The sequence below is a fragment of the Rana temporaria genome, chromosome 11 (assembly GCF_905171775.1).
Source record: "Rana temporaria chromosome 11, aRanTem1.1, whole genome shotgun sequence".
In the NCBI taxonomy this organism is placed as follows: Eukaryota; Metazoa; Chordata; class Amphibia; order Anura; family Ranidae; genus Rana; species Rana temporaria.
The window spans coordinates 128852690-128876261 of record NC_053499.1 but is presented as its reverse complement, the minus strand read 5'-3'; the positions used below and the strand labels follow the sequence as shown (position 1 = coordinate 128876261).

The 23572-nt window shown below is 42.6% G+C and overlaps 1 protein-coding gene across 1 annotated transcript in view; it reads right to left on the bottom strand.

The window, feature by feature from the left end:
- Positions 1 to 399: 399 nt before the first annotated feature.
- LOC120917665 (5-hydroxytryptamine receptor 3A-like) overlaps positions 400 to 23572 on the bottom strand; it is a 40423-nt gene continuing 17250 nt past the window's right edge. The window contains exons 5-9 of the mRNA XM_040329120.1: positions 21507 to 21679; positions 17461 to 17597; positions 15335 to 15542; positions 6598 to 6810; positions 400 to 865 (exon numbers count right to left, since the gene is read on the bottom strand). Of these exons, the coding sequence (XP_040185054.1) occupies positions 597 to 865; positions 6598 to 6810; positions 15335 to 15542; positions 17461 to 17597; positions 21507 to 21679 (1000 nt within the window). The 3' untranslated portion in view covers positions 400 to 596. The remainder of the gene's footprint in view (positions 866 to 6597; positions 6811 to 15334; positions 15543 to 17460; positions 17598 to 21506; positions 21680 to 23572) is intronic.

Below are 23572 nucleotides of genomic sequence, written 5' to 3'. Positions count from 1 at the left end.
CCTCCCCACTCCATCCAAAGCAAAAAAAAATATATTAAAGCCCTGTACACATGATCGGTTTGTCCGATGAAAACAGATCGATGAACTGTTTTCATCGGACAAACCGTTCGTGTGTGGGCCCCATCGGTTTGTTTTCCATTGGTGAAAAACAATAGAACATGTTTTACATTTTTCCTATGGATAAAAAAATGATCGTCTGTGTAGAAGTCCATCGGTCAAAAATCCACACCTGCTCAGAATCAAGTCCACGCATGCTCGGAAGCATTGAACTTAATTTTTCTCAGCACGTCATAGTGTTTTACGTCACTGCGTTTTGGCACGGTCGGATTTTTGACTGATGGTGTGTAGGTAAGACTGATGAAAGTCAGCTTCATCGGATATCCAACGAAAAAATCCATCGGATTAGATTCCATCAGATATCCGATCGTGTGTATGAGGCTTAAGTTCTGGCTATAGTTCCGATTTAATGGTATATGATGGCAATCCTATTAAATTGTGGCTCAAACAATATGGCAAGCAAGGTATAATATAATATTATTATAACATCATTTGCTTCAAAACTACATGAGCTCCATAACTACTATAATGGGTATTCCTTACGACCCCCATAGAGAGAAGACTACAATAAATGTAATGATAATAGATAGCAAATACAATATTATGAACAATCGATTCAACACCATTGCGATAATGTACCAATCTGATTCACCATCTTCTTCAGTCTTATGAGAGATCAGTTCCTGCTGGATAGTTTGGACTTCTAACAGCAACATCTCCAAAAGTTGGGTTTCAGTTATATTATTTATATCTACAGTTACAGGTGAAGCATCTTCCCTCTTATGGGCATATCTTGGATTAATAGCACCTAAAAAGTAATAACAGTGGCAAATAAACAGATTTTTAAAAAGGTAATAGAAAACCATGATAATGAGCAATACTCAATACGTGTTATGCCTTGTACACACGATCGGAATTTCCAATGGAAAAAATACAACGGAATTTTTTCATCGGATATTCCAACCATGTGTGTGCCCCATCGGACTATTTTCCGTTTGAATTTAGAAAGAGAACATGGGCCAGATTCACAGCGGAGATCTACGATACGTTACGCCGCCGCACTTCTACGTGAATCTGGCCCCATGTTCTTTTTTTTCCAATGGAAAAAAATCCTATCGGAAATTCCGTTCGTCTGTGTGGAACTCCGACTGAGAAAAAAACACGCATGCTCAGAATCAAGTCGACGCATTCTCGGAAGCATTGAACTTCATTTTTCTCGGCTCGTCGTAGTGTTGTACGTCACCACGTTCTTGACGGTCCGAATTTGGTGTGACAGTGTTTATGCAAGACAGCTTGAACGGAATTCCGTCAGAAAAATCCATCAGAGTTTATCCTGATGGAAAATCCGATTGTGTGTACAAGGCATTAGACATCAACATTTGAAAAATAATATTTGTAATTTTTTCTGGTTGTCATTTCAACATTTGAATCCTTGCAATTGTTAAAGCTGAGCTCCAGGTAAACAGCAAAGTACACAGATGAAATACATACAGTATAAGGCTGCATTCACACCTGAACGCAGAGTTTTGTCCTGCGATTTGCCGCGACAAAACGCAGCGTTTTTTAAGCCTAACATACGCCGGAGGGGTGATTAACATTGTCGGCTATGCCGAACGCCGAAAGCCGCCTGAAAAAAAGGGTCCGGGACTTGTTTTGAGCTTCAGGCGTACGGCGTTTCGGCGTTCGGCGTGGAGATGTGAACCATCTCCATAGCCGACAATGTTAAATCACCCCTCCAGCGTATTGCAGGCTGCAATAGCGTCGGGCTTCAGGCGTTAAAATGCCTAGGTGTGAATGGAGCCTAAAGGAGCTGATTCACCCACGATCTTCTCTGCTGCAGTTAAAGTCCAACTCTAGTCTTACCGTCAATCTTGCACTGTTGCACAGGTTTCTATCCAATACTGAAATTGGGTTTCTTACATTGTGCATTAGAAGCTGAAACAAATCAGATATCTCCTGCCTCATTTCCTGGCTGGAAAATGTTCAGCGTCATCTAGTCCTTTCACCCCAAGCCTTAGGCAGGCCATACATGGTTGAATTTCAAAATAATTTTATTTTGAAAATCAGAAAATTTGTGCGTTTTGTGATCCAATGGTGCCACCATTGATTTAGAAATTCGGCCAACCAAACCTTCAATTTCACCTCATGTTCCTACAGAAAATAAGTTTTGTGTCTGGGTATCTTCTTTTCTTTCCTGGAATTTTCTTTTCTTGCACATGCACATTTCTTTTTCAATTAAATTTATCGCACAATTTTCCCATCATTGATTAGAAATCGTTCGTTTTTCAAAAAATGTCCAACATGTCTGATTATTAAAATTCAATGGCCGCACGAAAATCGTCTGTTGCTGCGGGCTGCAGCAACAGACGATTTTCGTGTGGCCATTGAATTTTAATGGTGCGAAATACGAATGAAAATTCTTAGATAAGATTTTCGAAAGAAAATTCTTTCGAAATTCGACCCAGGCCTTAGGCCTTGTACACACGGTCGGTCAAAACCGATGAAAACGGACTGAAGGTCCGTTTCATCGGTCCAAACCGATGGTGTGTGGGCCCCATCGGTCCGTTATCCTTCGGTCGGAAAATGTAGAACTTGCTTTAAAATTCAACCGATGGACGCCTAACCGTTCGGTCAAAACCGACGGTTAGTATGCAAAAGCATCGGTTAAAAGCCCGCGCATGCTCAGAATCAAGTCGACGCATGCTTGGAAGCATTGAACTTCATTTTTCTCAGCACGTCGTTGTGTTTTACGTCACCGCGTTGGACTCGATCGTTTTTTTAACTGAGCTTCATTAGTGCCACCTACCAGTGCCGCATATCAGTGCAGCGTTATCAGTGCCCATCAGTGAAGGAGAAACCTTGGGCCAGATTCAGGTAGATCCACGCAATATTTGCGTGGGCAAAGGGCAACGATTTTTGCTCTGCGCCCACGCAAATATTTTGAAATGCCCGCGATTCACGGAGCAGTAGCTCCGTGAATTGCGCGGGCGATATGCTAAATAGCCCGGCGTAAGGGCGCCTAATGTAAATGATCCCGCCGGGGGCGGGAATCATTTAAATTAGGCGCGCTCCCGTGCCGAGCTAACAGCGCATGCTCCGTCGGGAAACTTTCCCGACGTGCATTGCGGCAAATGACGTCGCAAGGACGTCATTTGCTTCTAAGTGAACGTGAATGGCGTCCAGCACCATTCACGATTCACTTACGTAAACGACGTGAAATTTAAAATTCACGAGCGGGAAGGGCGGCTATACTTTAGCATTGGCTGCCCCTGCTACAGCAGGAGCAACCTTGCGCTAAAGTCGCCGTACGGAAACTCCGTACCTTGCGTGCGCAGGGCCCGCGCAACTTTTGTGAATCGGTGGTAGTATGCAATTTGCATACTATACGCCGATCACAATGGCCGCGCCCCCTAGCGGCCAACGCAAGAATGCAGCCTAAGATATGAAGGCATAAGGAGGCTTATGTCTGTCATATTCTAGGCTGCAGTCCGCGTAGCGATGTTCCTGAATCAGGGGCATTCGCTACGCGGGAGCAAAACAGCTATTGCGCCGCGCAACCTATGGTTGCGCGGGCGCAATAGCTTCCTGAATCTGGCCCCTTATTTGCAAAATTTTATAACAGGAATTTTTTTTAAAAAAATCCCTCTTTCTTTGTTTGTTTAGCAACATTTTTTAAATCCCAGTGGTTAACCACTTCAGCCTCAGACCATTTTGCTGGTCAATGACCGGGCCACTTTTTGCGATTCGGCACTGCGTCAATTTAACTGACAATTGCGCGGTCGTGCGACGTGGCTCTCAAACAAAATTGGCGTCCTTTATTTTCCCACAAATAGAGCTTTCTTTCTTTTTTTCCTCAGTTTCCTCAGTTTAGCTCCTAATGCGCTCCTGCCCATTGAAATCAATGGGCAGCGCTGCCGTACCGCTGGCAATCCGCCACTATAGCGGCACATTGCGGGCAGTATTATTCCTTTCTCGGCCGCTAGCTGGGGGTTAAAAGTGCCCCACTATTGGCCGAAATGCGCCGCAAATCCGACGGTAAAATAGCGGCGTTTTACCAATATTTTGATATTGTCATGGAGGAGTGGAAGAGGACTCCAGTGGCAACCTGTGAAGTTCTGGAGAACTCCATGAGAACTCCATGCCCAAGAGGGTTAAATCAGTGCTGGAAAATAATGGTGGCCACACAAAATATTGACACTTTTGTCCCAATGTGGACATTTTCACTTAGGGGTGTACTCACTTTTAGACATTAATGGCTGTGTATTGAGTTATTTTGAGGGGGCAGAAAATGTACACTGTTATACAAGATGTACACTCACTACTTTACATTGTAGCAAAGTGTAATTTATTCAGTGTTGTCACATGAAAAGATATAATAAAATATTTACAAAAATGTGGGGGGTGTACTCAATTTTGTGGGATACTGTGTGTGTATATATATATATATATATATATATATATATATACAGTAGGGCTGTGGAAATTAACTATTAATTCCTTGATTAATCTTAAATTTTTTTGTTTGATCAAAATTCTTTTGATTGGTACTCACCTCTCTGCCGGCTTCCGGGCCTTCAGGGAGTTCTGTCGGAGATCCAGTGACGTCACGGACACCAGCAGGGCTTGTCGTGTCCATCTGAAGGGCTCCTTTGCTGTGCCTTCATATCTGCATGCCGGTGGGACCTTCCTATCTGCCACACTTCCCTCTATCACTTCCCTCTATCACTTCCCTCTATCACTTCCCTCTATCAACCTGGGATTCTACAGCCATCCACTGGGAGTTATGATAGTTCCCTTCATGGGACATCTACATGCCGACGGACTGATGTTAACCTCTCCTCATCTGGATTCAGCAGTGGTATCCTTTTACACATTTTTATACCAGTATCATACTTAGCTACATGTTTTTATGGCTGCTTTTGCTACTGTTTGGTATTACTCGCACCATTTTTACAGTTTATGTAGCTACATTGATTTTATCTGCAGTGCAATATTTTTATTTTGTTACCTACTTGAAGACTATAAATGTTTTAATGCTATTCCCATCGAGCGCTGCCTTTGTGTGTTTTTTGTATCCTGCTATCCATTTTTCCAGTGGTTGGTAGCTGCATTGGGAATCAGCCTGCAAGGAGATCAGCTAAAAGTAGTTGGATCTGTATGTGCGTTATAATTAATCAAAATTAGTCGATGAATCAATTAAAAAAAAATCGATTAATCGAACACAAAAATTTTAATCAGTAACAGCCCTAATATATATATATATATATATATATATATATATATATATATATATATATATATATATATATATATATATATATATATACTGTATATATATATATATTTATTTACATTGGTGTCCAAGCTGGAACAATGTAACTATGCAAAAAATAACCATACCTGGAATTAATTTTTAAATAAGTATGTGATCAGTAGACATGAAGAGGTACAGTGGCAAGAAAATGTAATTACTTATTTTCATTTTTTATATTACAGCTATGGAGAGGGGTTGTGTGATCAGATATTTAATGCACACATATTGGCAAACAGTAAGCATAAACAATGATCTAATGCCTCGTTTCCACTGAGCGCAACGGTTCGGGTCGGTACAGTTTGGAATGGTTAGAATGGTCCGGTCTATTCTGGTGAGCGTTTCCACTGCAAGTCGGACCGTCAGGGGCCATACAGGGTTTCGAAAAAATGCCCAGCGTGTCCACCAATCAGTGGAATGTACTGTAGCTCCGCCCTAACCGAACCGTTCCATTTTCTATGGCCCCACATCTGAAGCAGGCCCCAGAATGGTGCGGTACGGTTCGGTTTTATGGCACACTTTCATAATGGAAACACCCAAAGTACCGAACCGTACCGAACCGGTACTGAGCGGATGCTCAGTGTAAACGAGGCATAATGGTACCACTGGTGGGAATAAAGGTAATTAATGTGAAAGTTCACTCAAACACTAACTATACTTAAATTTACTCCCAACCCCATTCTAAGCCTATTCTGTCTTCCCTGTAAAAGAAAGATCTGCATATTTACCAATGCTGAGGATGCTCCGTTCCGGTCACAAGGTTGGGTCCCAGCACCAGCTTCAGTAAAGGGAAGAGATTACAGACAACGGCTGCAGAGCCTGCATGATGACGTCGCCCATAGGCTTGCTATGGAGCATGCATTTTTGGCTGTCCCTTCTCCACACTGAAGCCGGCACTGGGACCTGATCATGTGGCCAGACCGGAGCGTCCTCGGAATAGATAAGTATATAGGGCCAAATCTTCAAAGGAGATACGCAGGCGGAACTGCTGTTCAGCCTGCGTATCCCTGTGCCTAACTTTGGAAACGATCCTCAAAAGGATTTTTCCAAAGTTAGGCAGAAGATCTGACATCTGTAAGACACTTACACTGTCAGATCTTAGGATGCAGTACCGCATCCGCCGCTGGGGGCATTTCTCATTGAAATGCCGCTTTGCGTATGCAAATGAGGACTTAAGTAATCTGCAGCTTTAATGGGTCTTTCATTTCAATAGCACTGCACAAACTCACCATTTTCTATAACACCGTGAGAATTAGAGATGTGATCTCGTTTAGAGCAATTTATGTTGAAAAAGAGAAATCGTGCCAAGCATGTTTTAATCCAGAATTTCATCCAAGGAGGAGTTTGCGTGGAAGTCTCAGACAGGTTTAACAGGTAGGAAGTTGCAATGCAACCCATAAGACTGACAACCATAAGGGCCATGCAAGTAAAGCAGAATAAACCTTAAAAAAATAAAAGTTAGTATGCTTGTTAGAGATCTCAACATAAATAATTTGTTTATAGTGGAATACTGTGCGATAAATAGTATATAAAGATGTGGAGAAATGAACAATGTAGAAATGTATGTGCATGTATTCTGCATCTGAACTGAGCTGAGAATATTCTAATATACTTCACAAAAGGTATATTATCTGCTGCATCTAACCCTTCCCACATTCCTGACCACTGCATTGTAGGGATGAGCCAAACATCCCCCCCCCCCCCCCCCCCGGTTCGCACCAGAACATGCGAACAAGCAGAAAACACAGTTAAAATCTATGGGACACGAACATGAAAAAGTGCTCATTTTAAAGGTTAATATGCAAGTTATTGTCATAAAAAGTGTTTGTGGACCTGGGTCCTGCCCCAGGAGACATGTATCAGTGATTTTAATAATGCTTTAAGTGAAACAATAAAAGTGAAATATTCCTTTAAATTTCGTACCTGGGGTGTGTGTGTATAGTATGCCTGTAAAGTAGTGCATGTTTCCCGTGTTTAGAACTGTCCCTGCACAAAATGTAATTTCTAAAGGAAAAAAAGTAATTTAAAACTACCCGTGGCTATTCATGAATTGTCGGGTCCCGGCAATACAGATCAAAGTCATTAAAAAAAAACGTCAGGGGTCCCCCCCAGTCCATTACCAGGCCCTTTGGGTCTGGTGTGAATATTAAGGGGAACCCCGAAACAAAAAAAAGTGTGAGGGTCCCCCCCAAATTCCGTATTAGGCCCTTCAGGTCTGGTATGGATATTAAGGGGAACCCTGCACCAAAATAAAAAAAATGGCATGGGGTCCCCCCCAAAATCCATACCAGACCCTTCAGGTCAGGTATGGATATTAAGGGGAACCCTGCACCAAATTTTTTTAAAAATGGCGTGGGATCCCCCAAAAAATCCATACCAGACTCTTATTCGAGCACGCAACCTGGCAGGCCGCAGGAAAAGAGCAGGCTGCAGGAAAAAAGGGGGATGGGAGAGCTGCCCCCCTCCTAAACCATACCAGGCCACATGCCCTCAACATGGGGGCTTCCAGATTCCGATAAGCCCTCCGCCCGCAGACCCCAACAACCCCAGGGCAATACTTGTGGGGATGAGGCCCTTGTCCCCATCAACATGGGGACATCCTCCCCATATTGAGGGCATGTGGCCTGGTAAGGTTCAGGAGGGGGGCACTCTCTCTTGTCCCCCCTCTTTTCCTGCAGCCTGCCAGGTTGCGTGCTTGTGTAAGGGTCTGGTATGGATTTTTGTGGGGACCCCACGCCATTTTTTTATTTTGGTGCAGGGTTCCCCTTAATATCCACACCAGACCTGAAGGGCCTGACATGAAAATTTGGGGGGGAACCACCACGCTTTTTTGTTTTGGTTCGGGGTTCCCCTTAATATTCATACCAGACCCAAAGGGCCTGTAATGGACTGCCGTTTTTTTCAATGACTTTGATCTGTATTGCCGGGACCGACAATTCATGAATAGCCAGCCGCGAGTAGTTTTAAATGACTTTTTTTCCTTTAGAAATTACATTTTGTGCAGGGACAGTTCTAAACACGGGAAATATGCGCTACTTTACAGGCATACTATACACACCCCCCAGGTACAAAATTTAAAGGAATATTTCACTTTTATTATTTCACTTTAAGCATTATTAAAATCACTGCTCCCAAAAAAAACTGACGTTTTTAAAACTTTTTTTGCATTGATACATGTACCCTGGGGCAGGACCCAGATCCCCAAACACTTTTTATGACAATAACTTGCATATTAACCTTTAAAATTAGCACTTTAGATTTCTCCCATAGACTTTTAAAGGGTGTTCCGCGGGTTTTCGAATTTCCCGCTAACACCCCAAATTATTCACTGTTAGCCGAATGGGCGAACAGCCAATGTTTAAGTCAAAGTCATGTTCAACTCGAACATAAAGCTCATCCCTACTGCATTGTGTTACTTCCCCACACATGCACTATTGTTTAGTAGACCTAGTAGATCTCCTATCATCTGGGTCTAAAGAGGGCAGCTGATAGGAGATTACATCATTGCATACATCTTCTCTTTTTTATATTAGCTTTTTAGATTTTTGGCAGTTCTTAGCAGGTAAAAGCATTGATACTTAAAAGGTTTATTCTTTTAAAACAAAATTAATTAATTAATTAATCATATACCAAAAACAGCGGTTACAGAGGGCCAGATTCAGCAAAAACTGCGGCGGCGTAACGTATCATCTTTACGTTACACCGTCGCAAGTTTTCAGCGCAAGTGCCTGATTCACCAAGCACTTGCGTGTAAACTTACGGCGGTGTATCGTAAAGATGTCCAGCGCAAGCCTGCCTAATTCAAATGGGGCGTGTACCATTTAAATTAGGCACGCTTCCGCGCCGAACGTTCTGCGCATGCTCTGTTTGGAAATTTCCCGCCGTGCTTTGCACAAAATTACGGCGCCCCGACGTGTTTGTGAATGGTGACGTGCGTAACGTACTTAAGCCGAAAAAAAAAATTATTTAAAATTCGACGCGGGAACGACGGTCATACTTTAACATGGCTGGTCTAAAGTTAAGGCATGAAAAAGCAGCCTTAACTTTGCGACAGAAAAAAACGACTTGCGACGACGTAACGCACGCGAGTACCTTCGTGGATCGCCGTAAAAGCTAATTTGCATACCCGACGCTGGAAAACGACGCAAACTCCACCCAGCGGCGGCCGAAGTATTGCAGCCTAAGATCCGAAAGCGTACGAAGCCGTAAGCCTGTCGGATCCTAGCCAAATGCCGTCATATCTTGTTTGTGAATCACAAATTAAGATACGACGCGGCAAATTTAAAAATACGCCGGAGTATCAGTAGATACTGTGAATCTTGGCCCAGAGTGTTTTACCACTACTATTGTTAAAGAATTTATACAAATTCTTAATTCTTCTACACAAATTTACATGACTGTAAACTTACGCTATAGAATTCCTGAGCGATTTGTGTCCCTCATTGTTTCTATACTGTATTATTCCTAAGCCTGGGGTAGAATTACCTGGCTGATCTCTTCCGTAATACCATATGAACTAAGACAAGCTTGTTTTACAAATCTGCTGCTGTATATTAGCAGACCTCAGGAAATATAATCTTCCTAATAAAAATAGGCTACTAAGATATGATGGATTTTCATATAGGAAGTAATCATTTTATGATGTCTACCTTTTAAAAAAAATGTTATGTAAATGCTGAAGCATTTGCACAGCTGTTGCGACTATTCCCCATAATGTGTCTAATATGTGTTTTTCCTATGATTGTCATCTCCATCCAAAGACCATGGGCCAGATTCACAAAGAGTTACGCCGGCGTATCAGTAGATACACCGACGTAACTCGCAATCTAAGCCCGTCGCATGTTTAAGTGTATGCTCAAACTGAGATAAACTTAAACCTACCTAAGGCCGGCGCGGTTGTATCTTAGGGTGGAATATTTCCGCTGGCCGCTAGGTGGCGCTTCCATTGAGTTTGGCGTAAAATGTGCAAATTAGTAGATACGTTGATTCACGAACGTACGCTTTCCCGTCGCAGTAAAGATACGCCGTTTCCGTAAGAGGTATGCCGGCGTAAAGATAAAGCTGCCCCCTAAGTGGCGTATGCTATGTTAAGTCTGGTCGTCATTCCCGCGTCGGAATTTTGAAATTTTACGTCGTTTGCCTAATTCGTCCGTGAATGGGGCTGGACACCATTTACGTCCACGTCAAAACCAATGACGTCCTTGCCACGTCATTTAGAGCAATGCACGCCAGGATTTTTTAGGGACGGCGCATGCGCAGTTCGTTCGGCGCGGGGACGCGCTTCATTTAAATGAAACACGCCCCCTACCTGCCAAATTTGAATTCCGCCGGGTGATTTACGCTACGCCGCCGCAACTTTACAGGCAAGTGCTTTGTGAATAAAGCACTTGCCTGAAAAACTTGCGGCGGCGTAACGTAAATCAAATACGTTACGCCCACCCAAAAATACGCCCATCTACGTAAATCTGGCCCCATGTTTGTTTTTTTTAAATCCACAATCAGGGAAATTTATATAAATTTAATAAAATAAAAAATCGGTGAACACTGCTCAAAATGAAATATAATATATGAAAAAAGCAAAGAAAACAAAAAAAACAACTTGGTATTGTAGACACCCTATTTATAAAAAATAACAGGATTTTTAATAACAGCTTACCTGTAAAATCCTTTTCTTGGAGTATACCAACGGGACACAGAGCCTCTATTCATTACATAGTGGGTTTTATAGTTCACTAGAGGTGATCTGACACTGACACAACCAATGAAGACAAGTTCCCCTCTATATAACCCCTCCCATAAGGGAAGTACCTCAGTTTTTGTAGCAAAGCAGTAAAGATCCCATAGAAGGGGGGGGGGGTGACCTCTGTGTCCCGTGGTGTACTCCAAGAAAATGATTTTACAGGTAAGCTGTTATTAAAAATTCTGTTTTCTTTATCGTACACCACGGGACACAGAGCCTCTATTCATTACATAGTGGGATGTCCCAGAGCAATGCTCAATATGAGGGGTGGGAGACACAGATCAATCAGGCTGCCAATGGACAAGAAGCCCTATACTGCTGCCTGCGGAACACTACGCCCGAAGGCAGAAGCCTCATGTCCTCTTACATCTATTTGATAGAATTTTGTAAATGTATGGATCGAAGACCAAGTTGCAGCTTTACAGATCTGAGCCATCGAAGCGTGGTGATGCACTGACCATGAAGCACTTATTGCCCTGGTTGAGTGCGCCTTAACCGAAAAAGGTGGAATCTTGTTCCTTAAACCATAAGCCTGAATAAGAACTTGCCGAATCCACCTTGAAATAGTTGATTTTGATGCCGCTTCTTGGGACAATCTGGCAGAATAAACAAAACATCTGTTTTAGGTATCTGAGCAGTTGCTTGCAAATAAACTTTTACTGCTCTCACTACATCTATAGAGTGTAATAACTTTTCCCCCGCTGACCGCGGTTCAGGAAAAAAGGAAGGCAAAACAATGTCTGATTTAATTGAAATGTCGACACCACCTTTGGTAGAAAGGTAGGATGGGGGCGTAGTACAGTTTTGTCTTTGTGACAAATGAAATTAGGATCTTTACAGGAAAGAGCTGCTATCTCTGATACTCTCCTAGCAGAGGAGATAGCAATCAAAAAGGAAAATTTCCTGCTCAAAAGAATCAAAGGAATATGGCGGATAGGTTCAAAAGGTTGCTTTTGTAAGACTGACAACACTAAATTCAAATTCCAGGGACACAAGGGAGACTTGACTGGCGGATTTACCCGCAGTACCCCCTGAATGAAACCCCGAACTAGGGAATGAGATGCCAGCGGTCTCTGAAGAAAAAACTATAGAGCCGATATTTGACCCTTGATGGTACTCAGGGCTAATTTCATATCCACTCCTAATTGGCAAAAGGCCAGAATCCTACTTATGTCATATTTCTGAGCAATATTTCTGAGGATTCCACCCTCTGGATTCACACCAAGAAACATACGCTTTCCAGACTCTATAGTAGATAAGTTTGGAGGCTGGCTTTCTAGAATTAATGAGCATAGAAAGAACCGGACCCAAGAGCCCTTGTTTCTTCAAAATGTAGGTCTCAGTAGCCAGACCGTCAAATTTAGCTTTTGTAAGGAAGGATGGGATACTGGACCCTGCGACAGCAGGTCCTGACGAAGCAGAAGCACCCAAGGTTTTTCTACCGCCATCTTTATGATCTTGGCGTACTAGGCCATGCTGGGCCAATTTGGGGCCACTAGGAGTACTGGTATTCCCTCCTTCTTGATCCTGCAAAGAAGTCTTTGTAGGAGGGGGATAGGAGTGAATGCATAGACCAGTGAAAATGGATCCCAGGGAATTATCAGAGCATCCGCTCCGTAAGCCAAAGGATCTCTCATCCTGGATACAAAGTTGTCCAACTTCCTGTGGAATCTGGAAGCTAGCAGGTCTACATCCGTGGTCCCCATCTCTGGCATATGGCCTGAAATATATCGGGGTGGAGAAACCACTACCCTGGCGACAGCTGCTGGCGACTCAGGTAGTCCGCTTGCCAATTCTCTACCCCTGGAATGAAGATTGCAGAAAGACAAGGAATATGATTTTCTGCCCATGCCAAAATCCATTCACCTCCTTCTGAGCATCCCGACTCTGGGTGCCTCCTTGGTGATTGATATAAGCTACTGCAGTAGCATTGTCGGATTGAATCCAAACAGGGTGACCCTGTAACCTGTGTGTCCAGGTTCTGAGGGCTAGATATACTGCCTGAATCTCCAATATGTTGATGGGCAGACTCTGTTCGATCTCGGCCCAGGTTCCCTGGGCTGAAGCTTCTTCTTAAAACAAGGGCGCTTGTTTTTCTTCTTCTCCATCAATAGAGTCATTTTACCACTTGATATCTTTTGGATATACTTTTCCAAATCATCCCCAAAGAGGCGTTCACCATGGAAGGGGAAACTGGCAAAAAGCTTTTTGCATGGGGCTTCCGCTGATCAATGCTTTAGCCAAAGAATTCTGCGCATATGCACCAGCTGGAGCGTAAGGCGAGATGCTTGCTGAATAGAATCTCTAATGGCATCCACCGTGAAACATAAGGCCCTAGGCAGATTCTCCCAGAATTTTATCTGCTCCAGGGGAAGATCTTTCAGCCCCTGTTTCACTTGTTCCTTTAGGACCTGACACATACCAACTGCCACCACAGCAGGTTGGGTCACTGCGATCTTTAAATACCTGAGCATTGTCTTAGGCCCCGTACACACGGCCGAGGAACTCGACGTGCCAAACACATCGAGTTCCTCGGCCAGTTCAGCCCTGAAGCCGCCGAGGAGCTCGGCGGGCCGAGAGCTCCCATAGAACAACGAGGAAATAGAGAACATGTTCTCTATTTCCTCGTCGAGCTCCTCGTCGGCTTCCTCGGCCGAAAGTGTACACACGACCAGTTTCCTCGGCAGAATTCAGCCAGAAACTCGGTCGGAAGCTGAATTCTGCCGAGGAAACTGGTCGTGTGTACGGGGCCTTAGGCTTTTATTTACACAAGAAATGGCAGACTCCACTTCTTGGTAAACTTCTCCTCGATAGGGTAAAGAACTTCAAATTTCCTTATCTGGATGTTTCCAGTCTGTGTAAATCAGATCCTCCGATAAAGGATAAATCGGAAAAAAGCATGCAGCCTGCGGGGATTTTAATGAACTCAGGGAGGAGACAGGTGATTCAGTTAACTCCGAAGAGGGTAACTTGAATGTAGAGCACACTGTTTCAGCATAACATTGCACCTGCAATTTTAGAACCTGAAAAGCAGAAAAAGGTTCCTCTGATATCCCTGATCCATCCGACTCCTCATCCTTATCTCCTAACGGTGCTACATCATCCTCATCCTCATCATCCTCAGACTTTTCTGAAAGGAGATCTAAAACAACAGAAGGCGCTCTGCTTCGCTTTTTGTCCTTTTGTGAGGACTTTGCGATTAGCGTAGCGATTCTCCCTTCTAAGTTGTTCAGTGCTGCTGCCAAAGTGTCCTTAGTGACATATCCAGGCACAGGCACCATAGGAGAGGCTGCTATTCCTGATGGAGGCAATGGCTCATCCTGTATAGGTGCTTCAGATATCACCGGAGAGGAACCAAGCAGGCACGGCTAGAGCCTCCTGTCTCAGGCGACAATGCTTTTTTGTATTTTTTAGTCCCTGAATTTCTCCTCTGGGAAGACATATTACTAAGCAAAAAGCCAAGGTACAATAAATACATATACTCCTGTGCTAGTTTAGCAATCTACATACAGTATGCAACTAATCGCACAGTTTCATGCTGAGTAGCTGTCTTCTTTAGAAGTGCTCAAAAACCAACCACATAGAGACCTTACGTGCCCAAATGCTGTCCTCATCAAGGGGTGAGCTCCAGGCTTGTGAGGCTTTTTAAGCACTTCCTGCCTGTCTGAGCGCCGTGGAATGGCGTGATCTTCACCCATCACAGCGGGCATGTGTGCCAACCTTCAGGGATATGGGTTCCTATTTAAATGAGACCTCTCCCCTGGGTCTTGTAAAAGACTCTGCAGGACTTTTAGCGTTAATAAAGCGAAAGTGCTGGACTCTAGAGCCCAGTCCTCCAAAGAGAGACATTACAGGCGACACCTCCGCCTCCACGAGGCTCGAGTACCATCTAATTTTGGCATAATTATTTAGGCGTCTTGGATGGATCCGAAGTGTAGCTCTTTTGCCCCAGGGGGCCTCTTTGGTAGAGCTTCCTCCAGCACATCCTAATCACGTCCAACACCTTAGACACTGGCGAAAAAACTGAGGTACGTCCCTTATGGGAGGGGTTATATAGAGGGGAACTTGTCTTCACTGGTTGTGCCAGTGTCTAATCACCTCTGGTGAACTATACAACCCACTATGTAATGAATAGAGGCTCTGTGTCCCATGGTTTACGATAAAGAAATACTATTTATATATATATATATATATACAGTATATATACACAGTTATATGGAACTTACATAACAATGGAGGACTGTCAGTGGTGGGAAGAATTTGGTTCAGGACAACAATCAGCACAAAGAATCCCAACACAACCACGACTTTAAACATAATCCTATTCCCTTCCGTGAAACTGATAAACATGCCAGCTACATCCAAAATGACCAAAAAGCAAATTGGAATGATGAATGCAATGATCTGAACTGTGGGGCTCCTTTTCAAAGAAATCTAAAAAAAAGAACAGATGTTGTTGTATACATAATACAGCAGTCTTGCCTCCTGTCACATTAATCTTGCATTACATTTATACAACTTGTACAGTATGTGTGTGTTACAAATGACTGTTCACTTTGCAAGTGAAGTTGCACTTTGCATGGCAATTATCCCCAGAGCTTAGTGAATGAAGTGGAACTCATTGACTAAGCTCTGTCTTTAGTAAATAAATCGTATTATTTCAATAACTCAGCAAGCCACCTTTGGCGCATTTGCATACACATAGAAAAGCTACATGGAAGGACTTTAAGAAAAACAGTCAAACAGAAAACATTTTCAAAATGAACAGATGTGAGACAAAGAATTGTGACAAACCCAATATGTACAGAGAGATATACAATAACAGCCATACAGATCAAACAAGTATAGGGGTGAATAATAGAAGCATGGGTGAAGAGAACCATCTTCCCAAATCCCCAGTGAATAGAACCAATCAGTGGTGGGTGGCTGCCTACCAGAAAAGATTGGCTTCCAAACCAATGGAGAGCCAAATAGCGCCTTAAAGATTATCTTCCAAAAACCATAATAATGATCCCGGAGCCCTCCACTTTGCTGTTGCACTTCCGGTATCAATAGGCATGCAAAGCACAAATGCTCATAGCGTGATACTGAGCACAATTCACTAAGCGATATGTTACCGCATTCGAGTATGCAGTAACATATTGCAAAACGTTAAAAAACAAACGGTGCAATTCACAAAGAAACACTTGTTATAAACTCGCATGCGTTATCTATTCAAAAATACCGCATCACATTGTGTTGTAAGTTATCGCAAGCATCTCATAAGTTGGGGGAGAACGTTTCGGCCTGGCGTCCTTAACAACCTATGAGTCATCGGCTGTGAATGGGTTTCCCCACTGACAGCTGAATAAAAAAAAAAGTGGTGGTAAAAAAAAAAAAAAAAACAGGCATGAGGTCCCCCCAAGTCCATACCAGGCCCTTCAGGTCTGATATGAATTTTAGGGTGAACCAAAAATTTAAAAAAAAAAAAAAACGGCGTGGGTTATCCCTCAATATCCATATCAGCCTCGAAGTCCTGGTATGGACTGGAGGGGAACTCCATGACACTTTCTTTATTTTTTCAATAGCCAGGTGCCGCGAATTGTAACCGCGAGTCATTTTAAATGTGATTTTACTTTTTTTTTTTTTTTTAATATGTCAGTATTGCTGTAGCATGTTCTATATATGCTACAGATGCACCACTTTACAGGCAGGCTAAGGGGACCCCCAGGCACTATATTTAAAGGGATTTTTCATTTTTATTGTTGCTTTAAGCATCAATAAAATCACTGAAAAAACTATTGTTCTTAAAATATTTTTTTGCATTGATACATGTCCCTGAAAGCAGTAACCAGACCCCCATACACCTTTTATGGCCAATTACTTGCATATAAGCCAAACTTTTATGGTAAGCAGCCACCCCTCACTGGTTTTATTCACAGAGGATTTGGGAAGCTGGTTCTCTTCATGCACGCTTTTTTCTTTGCACATTTGGACTTGATTTCACTTATGTATATTTTTATGTTGTGCCATCTGTATAAGGTGCTGGAGCAATTGATTGCATGTTTATGAGCATACACTAGATCATATACTGTACATTTTTTGTCACTTATATTGATAAGCACTGCACTTTTGTTTGTATATTTCTAATAGCCGAGGGGATCAAATTTGCTCATTCTATACACACACACGCTTTGCTTATTGCTTTTATCTTCCTTATTGTCATACTTCACGACAAGTCTACCAGACAGTGTCTATTTAACTTAAAATGTAGATATGCTATCTATTCTGATAACAAGACAATGCACATGGTAGCTTGTAGCCTGGTACACACTTATGCTGCGTAAAGGCATATATGCTTCAAGCATCTTACCGTATATTTGACCATGTTGTTAGCCTGCACCACTGAAATGTTTAGCAGGTTCCATTCCCCTATGCTAAAGAAAGATGATCGCGAAAGGTCATATACTTTTCTAGAATCATGCTTCCATACTATTTTAACACTCTCACCTGCAAAAGAATGAAATAGACCAAAAAATGGTTGTAAGAAATTGTGCTTTTTTAGATATTTTTATCTGTGCAGTTTGTATTTAAAGATCTTGAGATTAGTTTACTAAAGTAGTAAGGCCTTGATCACACCACGGTGCAGAGACATGAGTTTTTCTGCATGCGTTCTGCCAGGGCACAAAGAAAACAATTGTTCCCTATGTGCCCTTTTTACACCACAACACTAGTATCACGTGCAGATTTTTTTAAAGCAGGAATCTGCAGCAGGTATAAAACTCACTAAAAAGTGCATGAAAACATTATGTGAATTCATCTCGCTGCAAGTGAAATCTGCACATTTTTTCCATCAGTGTTTTTGCACGTATGGTGCGAATAGGGTGCCCACGTGTCCCGGATTGCCTGGGACTGTCCCGCAATCGACATGTCTGCATACCTCCCAACTGTCCCTGATTTCAATGGACTGTCCCTGATTTGGAGCAATATCCCTCTGTCCCTCATTCTCCTCATTTGTCCCTCATTTTGGTCTGATCTATACAGATGTATATAAAATGCACTTTTTATCTATCAAAAAGTGTTTCCCAGTGCTAAACCTTTCATCTAATTTCTAAATTGCTGCATTTGTAAATTCCAAAAGCCAATATAAAGAAATAGTAGTGGTAAAAAAAAGCACTTGTGGGTTTAACCAATCTTATTTTTTTGTACAATTCTCCTTTAAGGGGTTGTGGCAAGGGGTGTGTCCTATGCCTGCATACTTTTGCTGATAGGTGTCCCTCATTCCTATCTCAGAAAGTTGGGAGGTGTGTGTCTGTCCGGGGCACCTTCATTCCAGGACAATACAGTGTCCCGGGATGAAAAAGAGGACACAGCAACAACCCCCTACTAACTAGTAACTACATTTCCAGAACTGGTTGCTAGGGCTGGAGCTGCCTGACATCTTGCAACCAGTGACAATTTACTCTTAGACAGTGAGGCCGGGAACGAGGCCTGCGCCTAGTGCAGCACTGCTGTCCCCACATGCCTCGGCACCTCCCCCTTCTCCGGCACCCAGCGGCAAGCAGCAGGGACTGGTGTGATCTTCACTCTCCAGACAGTGACTCCACTCCTTTACTTCAATGCACATGGCTCATGCAGAGGGAGTGACAGCAGCACTGCATCTGGTGGCAGGCTATGGGTGGCAAGCGGCACTGTATCTGGTGGCAAGTGGCACATTCACCTGACAAATAACCTGCTGCCAAATTCCCCATCAACCCCGAGACTACATTTCCCCCCGCACCCCTCATCTTTTATTGGGGTGTTCCTGAATGGCAGTTTGGAAATGTGGCCACCCTAGGTGCGAACAAGGCCTAAAGATTGTTCAGTGAGGATGGGGTTCAGGTTTTTGATCGAATTAACAGGTTTGAAATTCATGATCCTAGCAAATGAATGCAGAAATTCTCCAGACTGAACTCTTTAAAAACATAACACGCTGCCTGCCCTTTGACCTTAGGTCAGCTGGTTTAGAAGGGCCAAAGTGTGACTTCGGATCAATGTCCCCTGCTTTTCAGAGCTGAAAGATGCTGTGTAAAACGTGTGTTTTAGAAAGCTGTAGAGAAGAGAGGGCTGAAGATAAGCAGCTACAACTTACTGTATGTAGGAGAATTAGTTTAATCTCTGTGTATCTGAGACTGGTCGTTCATTGTGTATATGTAAAGGTTTTCAACCACTATATTAACCCGCTTGTCAACCAGCGCACACAGATGTACGTCAGCAGAAGGGCTCGTACAGGCAAATGGGCATACCTGTATGTCCCTTTGAATTTGCCCCCGTGCGGGCGTGCACCCGCCATATACTCTGTGATCGTGCTCGTGGGTCCCGTGGACTCGATGTCCGCTGGTGTCCCGCGATCGTGGCACGGAGAGGCCGAACGGGGAGATGCCTATGTAAACAAGGCATTTCCCTGTTCTGCCTAGTGACATGACAGGGATCGACTGCTCCGTGTGATCGGGAGCAGTGATCACTGTCTTGTCAGTGGTAGCCCACCCCCCACAGTTAGAATCCCTCCCCAGGACACACTTAACCCCTTGATCGCCCCCTTGTGTTTAACCCCTTCCCTGCCAGTGTCATATACACAGTAATCAGTACATTTTTATAGCACTGATTGCTGTATAAATGTTCAATGGTCCCAAAATAGTGTCAGAAGTATCCGAAGTGTCTGCTATAATGTCACAGTCCCGATAAAAATTTGCAGATTACCGCCATTACGAGTAAAAAAATAATAATAACAAAAATGCAATAAAACTACCCCCTATTTTGTAGACGCTATAACTTTTGCACAAACCAATTAATATACGCTTATTGCGATTTTTTTTACCAAAAATATATAGAAGAATACATATCGGCCTAAACTGAGGAAAACAATTATTTTTTATATATTTTTTGGGGATATTTATTATAGCAAAAAGTAAAAAATATAGCTTTTTTTTCAAAATTGTCGCTCTTTTTTTGTTCATAGCGCAAAAAAATTCAACCGCAGAGGTGATCAAATAGTGAAAAAAAAATGTAATCTTGCGCCAAAAATATATAATATTAAGTGAAATGCAGTAGGTCCGCGCCGGACCTACTGCACATGCTCCGTTTCCTAACTCCCGCCGTGCTTTGCGCGAAGTGACGTAATTTTTTCGAACGGCGACGTACGTAGCGTACTTCCGTATTCCCGGACGTCTTACGCAAACGATGTTGATTTTTAAATTTCGACGTTGGAACGACGCCCATACTTTATACAGCAATACGATTGCTGCATAAAGTTAGGGCACCAAAAAAGACGACTAACTATGCAACGGGAAACTAGACTACTGACGACGTAGCGAACGCGAAAAACCGTCGTGGATCGCCGTAACTCCTAATTTGCATACCCGACGCTGGTTTACAACGCAAAATCCCCCCAGCGGCGGCCGCAGTACTGCATCCTAAGATCCGACAGTGTAAAACAATTACACCTGTCGGATCTTCTGGCTATCTATGCGTAACTGATTCTATGAATCAGTTGCATAGATAGAAACAGAGATACGACGGCGTATCAGGAGATATGCCGTTGTATCTCTTTGGTGAATCTGGCCCTATATTTGTATACTCTCTCTCCTTTCAGCTAGGATTTAAACATGTATGTGAATTTTCTTACCATAAAGTTGACAAGAAAAGGGGGTCACAAGACCATTTAGATTTCTTTGCGATCTGGCTGTGCAGTGCACTGGCTGGTTGGAAGGTCCTTGTGAAAGTCAGGGCACCCCAAGAAGAGTAATGATGCCACTGTTGCGAATGGTGGGTGTGGCAAAATTGCACTTAATAGTGGGAGGACTTAAAGGGGTATGGTTAAAAAACCCTAAGGCCACGTACACACGATCGGTTAAACCGATGAGAACGGTCTGATGGACAATATGAACACTTTAGCCATGGCTAAGTAGAGGGAGCAAGAGAGAAGGAGGAGAGAGGAAGAAGATGGTAAGGGGGTGTGGAGAATCAAAGAGGGTGGAGAGAGAGAGAGGGGTGGGAAAAGGAGGGTAAATGGGAAGAGGGGGAGAAAGAGTATTTAGGAAGTACAGGATCTGTTTTACAGCTCCCCAATTATGGGTTCTCAGTCACCAATGTCAGGCAGCATACAGGCAGGCAGCATCTAAGCTGACTTGATAATATAAATATTTGATGCACATCACTCTATCAATCAAAATGGTGGTGTATATATACTTAATTTAAAGTTGAGTTAAAGTTTTTTTTATGTTACGTAGTTAAAATTTGTAAAGGTATAATCAGGAATACTATTGACCGTTTTATTTATATCATCATGGGGAACTTTACAGAACTTTACAGAACTTTACAGACAATACATTCTCTAATTGAATCAGCCTTGTTAGCAACCTATGAGGTTTAGAAACTTACTAGTCTCAGAAAACGTTGTAAAGGACAGATCACAATGCTGGATGTCAAAAGGGTACATGAAAATAATAAGATTGCAGGTGCTCACAATCCGTAATGGTTTGCTATCTTTGATGGTTCCATTATAACTAATATTGTGGTACAGAATAACAGGATTCTTGTTATCTGCCTCAGTCCTGCATAATAAAACACATGTAATCAAACAAAAGTTATTTTTAAGTCAAGTTTAAATTTATCTTATCAATAAAGTTCATCCGGTCCCTGAGCAATAGAAGTGCTTTATCTTAATAATCTAGACTTTATCATGATTTAAAGTGTAAAATTGTACAACATAGCAGCAGAGTGTTGTACCATGTTAGCCATCAAAGAAAATTGCCTGAATCGGGCTTCAAAAGCTGGCATATATGAGCTTATTTTACTCACTAACATACAGTTGCAATAAAAAGTATGTGAACCCTTTTGGAATGATATGGATTTCTGCACAAATTGGTCATAAAATGTGATCTGATCTTCATCTAAGTCACAACAATAGACAATCACAGTCTGCTTAAACTAATAACACACACAGAATTAAATGTTACCATGTTTTTATTGAACACACCATGTAAACATTCAAAGTGCAGGTGGAAAAAGTATGTGAACCCCTAGACTAATGACATCTCCAAGAGCTAATTGGAGTGAGATGTCAGCCAACTGGAGTCCAATCAATGAGATGAGATTGGAGGTGTTGGTTACAGCTGCCCTGCCCTATAAAAAACACACACCAGTTCTGGGTTTGCTTTTCACAAGTAGCATTGCCTGATGTGAATGATGCCTCGCACAAAAGAGCTCTCAGAAGACCTACGGTTAAGAATTGTTGACTTGCATAAAGCTGGAAAGGGTTATGAAAGTATCTCTAAAAGCCTTGCTGTTCATCGGTCCACGTAAGACATAAATGGAGAAAGTTCAGCACTGCTGCTACTCTCCCTAGGAGTGGCCGTCCTGTAAAGATGACTGCAAGAGCACAGCGCAGACTGCTCAATGAGGTGAAGAAGAATCCTAGAGTGTCAGCTAAAGACTTACAAAAGTCTCTGGCATATGCAAAAATCCCTGTTAGAGAATCTACGATACGTAAAACACTAAACAAGAATGGCTTTCATGGGAGGATACCACAGAGGAAGCCACTGCCATTGCTGCATGTTTACAGTTTGCACAAGAGCATCTGGATGTTCCGCAGCAGTACTGAAAAAATATTCTGTGGACAGATTAAACCAGAGTTGAGTTGTTTGGAAAAAACACACAACACTATGTGCGGAGAAACAAAAGGCACAGCACACCAACATCAAAACTTAATCCCAACTGTGAAGTATGGTGGTGGGGGCATCATGGTTTGGGGCTGCTTTGCTGCATCAGGGCCTGGACGATTGCTATCATCGAAGGAAAAATTAATTCCCAAGTTTATCAAGACATTTGCTTGAGCTGAAGCTCAACAGAAGATGGGTGTTGCAACAGGACAACGACCCAAAGCATAGAAGTAAATCATCAACAGAATGGCTTAAACAGAAGAAAATACGCCTTCTAGAGTGGCCCAGTCAGAGTCCTGACCTCAACCCGATTGAGATGCTGTGGGATGACCTCAAGAAAGCGATTCACACCAGACATCCCAAGAAAATTGCTGAACTGAAACAGTTCTGTAAAGAGGAATGGTCAAGAATAACTCCTGACCGTTGTGCACGTCTGATCTGCAACTACAGGAAACGTTTGGTTGAAGTTATTGCTGCCAAAGGAGGTTAACCAGTTATTAAATCCAAGGGTTCACATACTTTTTCCACGTGCACTGTGAATGTTTACATGGTGTGTTCAATGAAAACATGGTAACATTTAATTCTTTGTGTGTTATTAGTTTAAGCAGACTGTGATTGTCTATTGTTGTGACTTACATGAAGATCAGATCACATTTTATGACCAATTTGTGCAGAAATCCATATCATTCCAAAAGGGTTCACATACTTTTTATTGCAACTGTATATTAGATGAACAAATGAAAATTGTAATATAATGCTTTAGCTTATTCTACTCACTAAGATATA